This window comes from Atractosteus spatula, chromosome 8 (assembly GCF_055471065.1).
Source record: "Atractosteus spatula isolate fAtrSpa1 chromosome 8, fAtrSpa1.hap1, whole genome shotgun sequence".
Taxonomy (NCBI): Eukaryota; Metazoa; Chordata; class Actinopteri; order Semionotiformes; family Lepisosteidae; genus Atractosteus; species Atractosteus spatula.
Genome location: NC_142713.1, coordinates 34,759,948 through 34,773,029, shown reverse-complemented (window position 1 = coordinate 34,773,029; position 13,082 = coordinate 34,759,948). Strand labels below are relative to the sequence as shown.

Sequence of the window (13,082 nt, the reverse complement as noted above, 5' to 3'; positions counted from 1 at the left end):
ATCATATGTTAGAGCAGAAATGACTGTATTTAAAATTGTACTATTTCAGTTTAGATTACGTTTCTACGATATTGTACATATAAGACGTATACATGTGAGAAGATAAGAGTGGAGATACCTGTTCCAACACCCATCCATTTTCTAACCACTTTACCCAATAGAGGGTTATGGGGGAGCTGGAGCCTACTCTGGCAAGCATCAGGCACAAGGCAAGATACACCCTGGATGGGAAGCCAGTCCATCACAGATTATATTGTATATTTATATGACTATAAAGCCATATAAGATAAATGCAACATCATTTTTTCATAAAGGAAGTAAAAAAGAAAAGTATAATTCCCTTAATATCATAAGGTATGACTTAAAATTAAATGTCCCTATTTTTTTATTTTATTGAAACAAATAAACATTATGAATTCTAAATGTAAAGCACAGAATTACTCAGTAACTAAAATTAAACATATTATGTATTATATTTATGTAAAAAGTATTGTGTTTAATGCTGAAAAATCCCAATCCACTGCAGTGCATACGCATCTACATAATGTCCAATGGTGTTAGAAAGTTTGTGAACCCTTTAGAATTTCTGAATTTCTGCATAAATTAGACCTAAAATGTGATCAGATCTTCATCTAAGTCATAAAAATAGATAAAGAGAACCGAATAAAACAAATAACACACAAAAGGATATACTTTTTCATTCATTTAATGATCATTTTAAGTCAAATTTATGCAGAAATTCAGAAAATTCTAAAGGGTTCACAAACTTTATAGCACCACCATTCAACTAGGCAGACTTTGGCAGGTACACTATCATGAAAGATGTTCATGACAAAATATTTCACAGGTCTCACAAAGTACAATAGGGAAAATGATAGTAGCTGTGGTACAAAAAAATCTTGCATCTTGGTAACACACAGTGCAACCACAAAAAAACATACACCCATTTCGGGTATTACAAGTATTCAAACGAAAAAATGTTAATTGTTTATGCAAATGAGTTACATAAACTGCATGAAACATGAACACATATGCATGAAATATACTGACAGTGACGGAGGAAAAAGAAAGATATATTCCTTTAATTCTTCCATCTCTTGGCCTTTGTTTCCTTGTCTATGTAAAATTCACAATCTTTTGTTAACTGAATATTCATTCAAAAAGGCAGAAGTGTATTTTCTTTCAACAGCAGTGGTAACTAACAACATGCATTTTTATTCTCTTACTGCTTAATTTTTTTGAATTTTTCAGGAGAATGTTCTTGATTGGGTAATTTCTTTTCTTTTCCTTATTTCTCTGATGTATTGTCCTGTTGTATTGTTTTGTATTGGTTCAATTGTGGTGGGGGGAGGCATTGGTGCTTTTGCTTCAAGTCATAATAATATTGGTGTCACAAATAGAGAGACGCTGAGGGAGATGGTGGTACAGTATTCTGTAATAAAGTGAGATAAAGGGCTTCTAAATTTGTCTTTACTTTCACTAAGATGTTGCTATCTACTGTTTATTTTTAATCAAACCATGAATTCCCTTGGAATTTGGATTTGAGATCAGATACACCGACCAATGTTCATATTTCATTCTGGAAAACATAAACTCTTACAGTATAAGTGAGAGGTTCTTTGAGAAATACATATTGCTGTATACAGGAAACAACAGGATGTTTGCAGATTTGCTAATACATATTACTATATGTCAGCCTTCTATTTTGCAGAGAACTAAACAATGAAGGCCTTAATGGTTTTGTGCAGTTATATTCTAATTTCTATATTTGAGACAGGGGGTTATGAACTATGGAGAATGGCCTTTTGAAAAAGAATATTTCAGGCAACAAAATATTTTTTTCAGTTTATACTCCTATGACATTCAGACTAGGATTTTGTGACCTCTTGTCTAAATTCCAGCAAGAGTTTATGACTGATATTATTCTGGGCACAGATATAAACGTTGTCATGAATCATATACTGAACAGATTTATGTCAAAGGAGATGAATGCCTAGTTTCTCGCATCAGCAGTACAGCATTAAGAAATTCTCTGTCTAATTTGGTAGATATATAGCATATGTTTAACCTCTCAGCCAAACTTTTGAAAAGACATAAGAATTACAATTAACAACATTTTGGTCTCCCAAGCTTTTTTTCTGTGGTACACAATGTAGTGATTCTACCCATATCACTACAAGATCACCATAACAACTTCTGAAGATTTGTTTTATACTTTTTTCACTTGACTACTGCTGGCATCTTAACACCGTACATACATTTTAATTTTGGCTGGAGTTTTGGACATTTTTACCACTGAATGTTATCAAAACATCATGTGGTCCTAGTGATATATATAAGGTGTCTGAGTGAGCACCTGACACCCAGGTTTGCTACTTGTTTCATTTATTTAATAAATGAAGGCATTCAACATCCATATACTCACGGATTTTAGTTTTGGTTCAAATATAGTTCTAAACACTATATTTTGGATATACCAGCAAGCATTACATAACAGTAGTAAAGCCGTTTCCCTATAAGATGTATTATTTAGCAACATAACCAAAAGTTATAATGGGGACCCACCGTACACCTGATGATGTCACAACCAATCACCACCCATGATGATCTGGATTAAACCATCATGACTGAAACCAGCACAGTCTGACCACAACCATTACAGAGTTAGATGTAGTAACAGTTTTGAAAATGTGAATATAGATGATGATGAGGATGAAAAGTTATTGGAGTCACATTCTATGCCCTTAAGAAATGATGAACTTGTAGTGTTGAGCCTGCAAACTTTAGAATGTTATGACATGATGACACATTCCAACAGAAGAGGGTTGCTATTCCAGCAACAGAAAAATGAATGTAATGAAATAATGACATTTCCAAACTGAAGAAGGTTACTGTCCGATGCTATGAGACAGTTTTTAGCACTTCAGCACAATGCTCAAACCCATTCAGGAACATCATTCTCTTTAGTCTGGTCAAGTAAAATGTTTTATATAATTATTGATTATATTGATAGGCTGATATTGATATAGAATTGATATTCTGTTCTGCTCTCTAAGAATACATTTGTGGAATAAAATTATTACTAACATATTAAAAAGAATAATACAGGTTATCAAAAATGTTTTCAAAATGTCACATAAACACTGTGCACTATATAATGATAATGTCACTAACCTCCCTATTTAATATAATTATAATGGGAAAAATTCCCCATTATGAGTAATTTCAAAATTCTTTGTACTTTTGTGATCGCAAATCCCAATGTACAACAGGTGTACATATATATATATTTACTGTAGATTGACGATGTTCGACTGGGGAGCTGCAAGCTGATTGCATCAGCGTGCGATGGCTACAAGGAACATGTAAAGGTTACTTCCACTCTGTAAAATAGAAATGTGAAACATAAAATTCTCCCTGTACTGTTACTGTAGTGAAGGTTTGTTTGGCACACTTTATCATTGTATTAATAAAACTGTAGAATGTTTTCCAGGAATCCATGTGTGTATGTCACTATTGTTTTGATTGAATCCCAGCAGCCGTAAGGTACTCCCTATTTGCCGTCCCAATTTCTATTTGTTTACTGTAACGGAACAGTTCTTTCCAGACCCTATGCGGAAGACACAATCCGAAGTAGTGAGGAAACACTGGGGGAAAAGTTCATGCAGGAATGCGGGGATGAAAACAGGGGGGCGTGTCCAAAGTGCGCTGATGCACGGGGGCGGCGTGGCCGAGGCAAACAATCCAAAGGTAATCCAGACGGGGAATCCAAGAAACGGGCAAAAGTCCATGGTCAGGCGATCCATCCAAGACAAAGGATTAAAACCAGGAACTGGGTCGGAACCGGCAGGGGGAATAGGAACAGAGACTTAAAAACATGACGGCGCCAGACTCATCAGGACCCGGGCTCGCACGATATGGAAATCAGATGCAGAGCCCGGAACTGACTGAGTGTCTGGCTTTTAAGGGGGACGGGAAGGAGGCTGGAACAAGGGGCAGGTGCACAGGATTAGGTCCAAAGTGAAAAGAGCCGGAGCGCCCTTAAGGAGGAGGGACTACAATCGTGACATTTACTGTATCTAAGTTCAAACCATCAAATTGCTACACTGTTATACATAATAGTTAACATGGGAAGCTTTAATGATACAAAGGAAATAAAAAAGTTGTTTTCAATGGAAGAGCCAAACAATTTGTTTTAACTTAAATAACTGTACATACAACATAATTCAGGTGGGTAGCTGCGTCAGCATGCGTAGGCTGCAAAGGAACAAGCAATCTGTTTATTCCATGCTGAAAAGAGAAGAAACAAAACACAACGTTTCAGCCTCACACCTGAAGAAGGCTCCAAGGCCGAAACGTCGTGTTTTCTTTCTTCTCTTTTCAGCATGGAATAAACCTATTACTTGTTCTATATAACACACTGTTGGTCATCCCTCTGCATGACAATACAGTATGTTGTAATACAGGAGGCCAATTAATGCACTTATTGTATAGAACTATTCCCACTGTACATCATCCCACAATAAGTGGGTGTTTCTATCCATTAAAGATAACCTTCCTTACAAGTACATTCAGGACAAATATAACCTACCTTTCCAATTTCTGCTGAGTCTTTCCAAACTTTTAACACATGACTGCTGTTCTAAGGTACGTGCTTAAACCAACTGTACCTGAATAATGGTTAATGTCTTGTGCACTAGAAGAGAAGCTGAAGAACTGCCAACAACTAATCTGAGGAACCCTACAAAGAACTTAATTATATTTACTGTGAAAAATTAAAAACACAACAAACGTTATTAGTCCCAAAAGCACTTGTTGTATTTTTAATGCCTCTTCGAATACTATGGTTAGACTGTAATAAGAATACAAATACACATATCTCTGACAGGTAGAAGTGCACATAAACGCAGCTGCTTCTATAATCTGTAAAATCGTATTTTTTTCAGATTCTGTTGAACTATGATTCACAATACAGTTTTTGTACATGGAGCTTATACCAGTCATATTCAGCACCAAAAATGTTTTTTAACACCAATACAATGATGACATGCTAGTTGGTACGCCCTGAAATGATTTATTTAATGCTGTTGGAAATATTAATTTACATAACATCAGAGGTGTACAGTATTGGGATTTATTAAGACATAATGAAAAGTAATGTGATCAATTTTCTAATGATCATTATATCACTGATGTAAATGTTTCATATACATTAATTCATGAAGAGAGTACAACAAGCTGTAAAAACACTGCACATTTATTGTTATGTTAATAACACACATATTTTAATCCAATTTCATATTATTCCCAATACCATTCCTTAATATTCTGTTTACCGATACAAAGGTTTTTCTAACAATTTCTGTGTGAATGTCTACATAATAATATCATGCATCAAAGGCCTGCTTGTTCTGGCCTTTGGTCAGAAGCTATATCTGACCTCCTAAATATCCATACTGAAATGCAAGATCTGATATGCACATTCACAGTGATTTTTCATACATTACTGTGAAGACATGTTAAATTAATCTGTGAAATGGTTTTCATGCAATAAAATTGACATACTTTTTAAGCACCATTTCAGAAATTTACATGATTTATTATGCACCTCTTTATACTAATTTAAAGACATTACTGATGTGTAATTCATAATAGCTTCTACTTCCTAGCACTTAAGCAGTCTAAAGATTAGGAAGGAAACTGTGAAAGCATGCAAGGGCAAAAGCAAATGTAAACAGTGCAAATCCAGAGGGCAAACAGTAAACAGGAGGGTAGTTTTCAGTGCTTAAGGAGTTGCCAGAAAATCCATCTGTGACCACAAGATCAATAAGGAATTAATGTTAACACACTATCTATTTTTACAGCTTGCTCTGAAAAAGCCTTTGAGATTTTGTGGGGATCTTTCCAACTTAATTTAGGTATGGGCAGACTTGGTGACCTTTCCATAATAATTCACTGCACAGTAAATTCTTTTTGAGTTTATCGTTATATTCTTAGAAAAAGAACACAATAATGTACCCATAATTTAACATATAATATTGAATGCACCAGTTAGAAAGAACACCTTATTATGTTTCGTTTCTGACTGGAGTAACCAAAGAGAATGTATCATGCCTAGAGCTGCTTTCTAGTAACTGAATGTATGAGTTAAAGCATATTTCTGACCCCTGAGATCTTTAAATACTCTGTTTAATGGTTCCTCCTTAATTATTTATAATAATTGAAAGGATCCAGTCGAATGGCTGTTTTTCATCACTTCGGGTAAAAAGTATAACTAGAACTAAGTGAGCCGCCTAAGCTCTAATAGGGCGTGTTGAAAGTGGGTAGGAGTAACATGCTGCTCAGCTTTCACTCTCTGAAGATAGTGAAAATCGTACTTCTCATGTAAAATATTTTTGCACTTTTCAATGGTATTAGTAGTTTTCACTTGATCAAAAAGGGACGACTTTAAATAGATTTATTTTGTAACAGCCAAAGTACATTGAATCTGCCCTAGCCTACATGGACTCTGAACTAGAAACGCATGCGCTCGTGTGCAGTCAAAAAGCATGGACAGCTATACACCGGCATTAATGAACTTCGTTTCAACATTATCTGTATATTAAAGCAGAGTTGTCATATTTCTTGAAAGGTGTACAGTTAAACGGATTTACTGAGAAACCTGCGACTTTGTCTTACAGATGAAAAAGTAATACTCACGAGGCCAGTGCATAGACTGAAGACAGCGATGTATTCACTTTCAGCGTTGACATGCCCATTGAAAAAGCAATGCCTTATATCAGTGGAGTCTTCTTGCGTTTCTGATGAATTGCTATGTTCTGCTCCTAAATGTGTGACGGTGTAGGAGGGCGCTATAAATCCGGAATCAGCAGTTAAATTTAGTTGAAAGCGTTGTCCAAAAGCATCAATTCTGTAGTGCGCTCTTGACCCCCAAAGACTCGCATCCGCACTTCTTTTCCTCCTGTAGTGCAGCGTGTGTGGAAACGTTTCTCCGAAATCATTCACACGGAGAGGCGTGATAATTTCGTAGGATGACAGCTGTTTGATGAACTTTTCTAAAAGAAAAATGTTGATGATAATAAAATGCAGTTTGAATGGAACAAAATGTTTGTAGTTACGTGTTTACACAATAATAGTAAGACTGGCAGAAGTTCGATCATCCCTGGGATTTATAATGCCAGGGCTAACATAATTTCAATTTTGAATGTTGTGCACATTGCACTCATAAAAAGATAACAAAAGCACCTCTCGGGCTGTTTTAATTGCACATTTTTAATACTCAACCTTCTATACAGCGCCATTGCCCCACTAGCAAACTTTTCCTAGAGTTTGTAAAGCCCCTGTAATACTCCCCCCTCACTCAGCAAGACATTTACCTTGTTTAGGATGCAATCGATATTCCAGTGAATTCCAGATAAGTGCTGAGAGGTGACACAGTAGTCCAGCCAGCCAAACTGTAAACTGCATGATTTCCACAGCAAAGAAGCGAGGGATTTATTCTCCAGCAAAGTACCTTCTCAAACTACCCGGCGTCTCTCCCCCTCCTTTCCCGGCTTGTCAGCACCAACAGGTCGTATGGTCCGTGGAGCCTCTCTGCAGCACAAGCTTCGCAAAGTGCATTCCCCTCATCGCATTACCAAGAAGGCATCCACTACCTTAAGCAAAAACTTACTATTTGCTGTACATTCCAAAGAGTTAGTGACTGTGTGAGCTACTTCTAGGCTACGACGGGACTGGTGCCAACTAAACTTTTCCTTAGCCATCCATAGAACACCCCTGCACCCCTCCAGCCAACATCAAACACTAGGAACGCCCCCGGTCTGCTGCACCAATCACGGGTTAGTGTCTCATTCTCACATATACCACTGAGCACAGCTTAACCGAACGGTTTACGCTCTTCTTTCTGGAGTATAGGATGTCCTTGGTTAGGTTGTAAGCATAACCCCAGTGCCGTTTTACTGCAGAGTCTTTTGAGGTGAATTAAACTGGCATAACATCTCCTTTTTCTTAAATGTGCAGTCGGATGTACACGTTCTCCGTTCTGCAATTCAGATGCATTCTTTAGTAATCTAATTATTCTATGCTAAGTACATTACTGTTTTCATATCCTAACAGTGATTCACATATGATACAACGGTGATCACCATCAGTCAGTTTGAGCTTTATAGATATGATTTATATATATATAATTTAAGGTTTTCTACCCTGGGGAAATATAAGATGATATTGTGTCATGACACATATCCGTAGCAACAGTAGTGGTAATGTTGTTTAAAAATAAAAAGGAGGGAGGGGTTCTTATATCTGCGAGTGACTCTATATTAAAATATTTTCTTAAAATGGTATTTTGTACAACAGTATTTTAATCCACTTTATTTTATTTTGAAATAATTATCTGCCAGAGAGCTCCAGAGCACATAAAGTACTCCTACACGTGATGGAACCCACACGTTATAAATAATTGAGAGTGCCAAAACATCGTGGACTTGTTTCCATTCCAATGCCTGCAAGTGTCAAATTTTTGTGCCCCCTATCTGGTGCATAAGTAAACTAATTAGACTCGGTTCTCACTCCGCATTACCTCACTGGAAAACTTTGTCATGCTGAAATCAATTCGCTCCCAGTTTTTCAAAACCATATCTATCTTGCAACAAAAATATACGTATACCATCTTTCATCACCATTAATTCTTAGTTCTTAACAACGAAGTCCTGGAATTTAAGGGAGATCAACAGGCACTGTGTTTAGGTATTTTTGCTGTTGCACGTTACAGTGTTACTATGGAAGAAAAATGAAGATTAACAACTGAAAAAAAAATATTTTTTTCTCAAACCCAAAATAAATTATAGTTTCAACTTATCTGTTTCTCAAGAGCAAAGAAAAAGTGACAAAATGTCGAAATTATTCACACTACAATAACTTTCATTTTAGAAAACCACTAATGTTAATCTGTGCATTTTGGCAATGCCAAACTGCCCTTACTGAAACACACCTGTTTTCAGTGACTTGGTAACAGACATGGTAGCAAAATGTGTTAGGACTGAATCAAGAAATTAGTTTTAGTGTAAACTTATTGTGGCGCTTGTATAGAATGATATTCACAGATCGCTAATGCTTTAGCTCAAAGTATTAATTGCATCTGTTCAAAATGGAATGTTCTTCTGATCCCATATTAGATAATACACAATGCTAATCAAAGTTAATCAGTAAGGAGTCTGGGTTCTAAATTTAAGATACAGATGTAGCATAATATTTTAAAGGTCTGTGCATAATACTGGTTAATCTCAATGGTAAACATATTAACATTTCTTTTCTAGGTGTATCATATTACATTCATAAGGAAAAAAAGTATATCTGGAGTCTTCTTCATGCGTAGTACAACATATCACAGAATGCATTTTTGTTGACGTGTTTTTACAGTAATTGATTATGTTTTTATTATCCATACGAATGAATGGAAAGAAGTATCTTAACATTTGTGTATTTTTAATTTAATTAATTTTGTGTAGTTTAATATTTTTTGACAATCCCAGAAGGCACAAAAACCATAAGTAGTAGGGTTTGAATAAGAAAACATTAAAAGTATCATTACTGCTGTATTACTCCATTAAGCAGTCTATTTTAAATTTCCTGTTACCTTTATTATATTATCTCATATATTGAGGAGATGTATTGTACATTTTGTTTAATAGTAAACAACGTGTTTTCCATTGATCAATACAATACTAAAGTATTTCCTATATAAAGCATCAAAATAATTGTGTGAAATGATATTTTGTTTAAACAATGTATACAGAAAACATTTGTGATAGGAAATTTCTGTTTTAGTTTATGTTTTATTTTTGTATTTAAATGTAGACAAAACAGAACAGCTCAAAAAATAGTACAAAAATATAAAGTATTTTTTTGAATATAAAGATATGCCGTATACAACAAAAGACAAGTACATTTGCCTCCTGAAATAAACAAACATCTGGTCAACAGCATAAGCTAAGACACATAACTAGAATCAGTAACACTTCATCTACAGCATATATATATAGTAAAGTACTGTATACACATTATGAATTTAACCCTGACCCTTTCCCTGATGTTTTCTGTAATTCTTTGTAGATAAAGTACACTTCTATCATGTTCTATCACAAGCATGAGTAATTATAACTTATAGAATGATCTATTTCACTTTCAAACATTAAAAACAGAAATGCCGTGTCTTTCTTATTTATCATATTATGACTTTTATGATCGATTTTTATGAAAAAATAAGTAATAATAATTCCTTACACTTATAGTGCTTTTCTGGACATTCCGCTCAAAGCACTTTACAGGTAATGAGGACTCTTCTCCACCACTAATGTGCAGCATCCACCTGGATGATGCGACGGCAGCCATAGTGCGCCAATATGCTCACCACACAGCAGCTATCAATGGGGAGGAGAACAGAGTATTGAAGCCAATTCATAGATGGGGATTATTAGGAGGCCATATTTGGTAAAGGCCAATGGGAAATTTGGCCAGGACACTGGGGTAACACCCCTACTCTTTTCGAGAAATGCCCTGGGATTTTTAATGACCACAGAGTCAAGATCTTGGTTTTACAATTCATCAGAAGAATGTGGCAAAGTACAAACAGAAAAATGCCTTCTGAGCCTCAATTTGCATTTGGAGGTTATTTCTTGACAAAGTGGAAGACAATCACATCAACAGAAATCTATTTTTTTCCTGTGAGCTACAGTTCATGTTTAATATCATCAGTGATAGAAGATCACCTATCACCCCTTCTAGCTTCTTGCCCTGATGTGATAGTGCCCCTGCTTAAGACCTCTGGATGCTCCATTGGGCTGTTGTGGACATCCAGCATTGCAAGTATCAACTCATAGCTGAACAGTTAAGTTATAGGTAATCCCCAATGACCACCCCACTGAGATGGATAAAGATATTCTAATCTGTATTGTATATTATAATTTATATGCAACTGTATGTCAAACTCCTGGTATTATTTATTCCTTAGCGATGGATTTCTCTTGCACATTCATGCCCATGTGTGCTTGTTTTTTTTCTCTGTTATTTATTTCTGTTTGGATTTGTTTTTATGCAATTAAACTTTTCTAGCACAAATAGCTTCTGAAAACATTTCTCTAAACATATTTCCAAGCAGAGTACATTGCAGGAAAATCAAACTGTATTGTAGCCTGAGGTGTATCATTTTCAATCATTTAAATTTAAATTCAATTTGCATGGTAAATTAATTATTTAGAAAGAAAATAATAAAATATAAAACAATATATGACATTTTACTTTTTTAAAGAACACATGTTTGGGTTTGGATAGACAAATTATTTTAGCTGGAATACCAACAGACCACATCAGAGCTGGAATATATTTGGGAATGTTTTATACTACCTGGTTCTATCTGTTGTTGACTGAACACATACTCCATTAATGAATTTATAGTTTTAGAGCTATGGACACCCTATCAAGCTGTATCACACTAACTTCAATTTTCATAGACTATACTCAAAAGTCAAAAATAAGAAATAAAAACCACAGAACTTTCTGTTAAAGAAAAACAAGGAATTCTGGAAATAAAATAAAAGAAAAAACTTTATCAAAACCATTTTACAGAAACTGGGCATACAAAGTTCGAATGTTTGAAATATAATGAAAAAGAAATCAACCACAGGCGTAATGATCAATTAGCCAAGAACGGGTCGATCAAGAAAAAATGAATAAAAGATTTTCAGAGGTGTTAAATAGTGTCTGAAAACTGTCAGTGAAATCACCAACAATTACAATTGTACAGGGATTAAGGTACTGTATAATTCACACATGGTAGAAGGTTTTGCTTAGAACTGAAATGTAGTTTGGGGAGTTTTGGAACAAAGATGTGTGGATAAAAGATATTAAGATAAACCTTTACTTAAACCTTGATGGAAAAAGTGTGGGGTAGCCAGGAACTACAGTACAGCTCCAAAGACCACCATCTCATCTGTGAAGCAAGCTGGATGTAATGTCTTGGCTTGGGCATGTAATGGCTGCCCCTCAAAGTGCCTCACTCACCTTTATTGATGATGTTAATAATGAAGCATGACAATGGCCCAAAACATACAGTCAGTGTAATCAAGGAGAACAAAAAGTGGAAAATACCACTTGGCCAAGTCAATTTCCAGATATGAATCCAGCTGAACTTACATTTTACATGCTGAAAATTAAATAGAACTCAGAACACTGCAAAAGTGTTCACACAACAAGAAATATTAACAAAGCATCTCAATACTGACTATTACACTTTAAAATCAAATTAAATGCATGCACGGAAAATAAAAAATATTTTGTACTTACTATTCATGCACTACGCTTATTATAATAATATACATATATTATCCATGTCAATCTAATGATTGCCAATACAAATTGCTTGACTTAAAATAACTCATATAAATAACAATTTTGAATTTGCTATAATAATGTTAAAAACTGAGAAAATGAAATGGGTGATTTTGTTAGCAAATGTCAAATAGAATTAAAAAAACTAGTGAGATTCCATTTATACTAAAACTAAAGGGATACAAACTCTTATTATGTCTTTTTGAACCTTTGCTTTATGTACTTTATTTTGATCCTTGGAAGGAATAAATACCCTATCCTTTTAATATGGCCCCTTTTCGGCTAGGTTCACCATACAGAAGAAACACAGAATATGCAAAAAATTAGCCATCACCTTACTACAAGAGAATGTCTTAGTTCATAAACATCAAGTCTGGCACACCTTCCAGGAACACAGTGCAAATGTTCATTTGTCCCTATTTATTTAATCAGGTGCTACTCTACTGTAATATTACATGACAATGTCCATGCAAACCCCAAATTCCAAGCAAGAAACTCTTGATCTTGATTTACCTTTGCTTATTTGGCGACCCGAAGAAGGCTCCACAGCTGAAACGTTGTGTCTCTTTTCTTCTCTTTTCAACATGGAATAAACCTTTACTTGATCCTTTGCAACCTACGCATGCTGAAGCAGCTACCTACTTGAACTACTTCAGCCTTTCTTCATATATGTGAAACATAGATATTAAGCAAAA

At 35.1% G+C, this 13,082-nt stretch overlaps 1 protein-coding gene across 2 annotated transcripts in view; it reads right to left on the bottom strand.

The window, feature by feature from the left end:
• Nucleotides 1–7,467, bottom strand: part of LOC148829504 (A disintegrin and metalloproteinase with thrombospondin motifs 20) — a 155,509-nt gene extending 148,042 nt beyond the window's left edge. For both annotated transcript variants that reach the window (XM_088924181.1, XM_088924182.1), the window contains exons 1-2: nucleotides 7,377–7,467; nucleotides 6,700–7,055 (exon numbers count right to left, since the gene is read on the bottom strand). In XM_088924181.1, the coding sequence (XP_088780307.1) occupies nucleotides 6,700–7,055; nucleotides 7,377–7,467 (447 nt within the window). The remainder of the gene's footprint in view (nucleotides 1–6,699; nucleotides 7,056–7,376) is intronic.
• Between the last annotated feature and the right edge of the window lie 5,615 nt (nucleotides 7,468–13,082).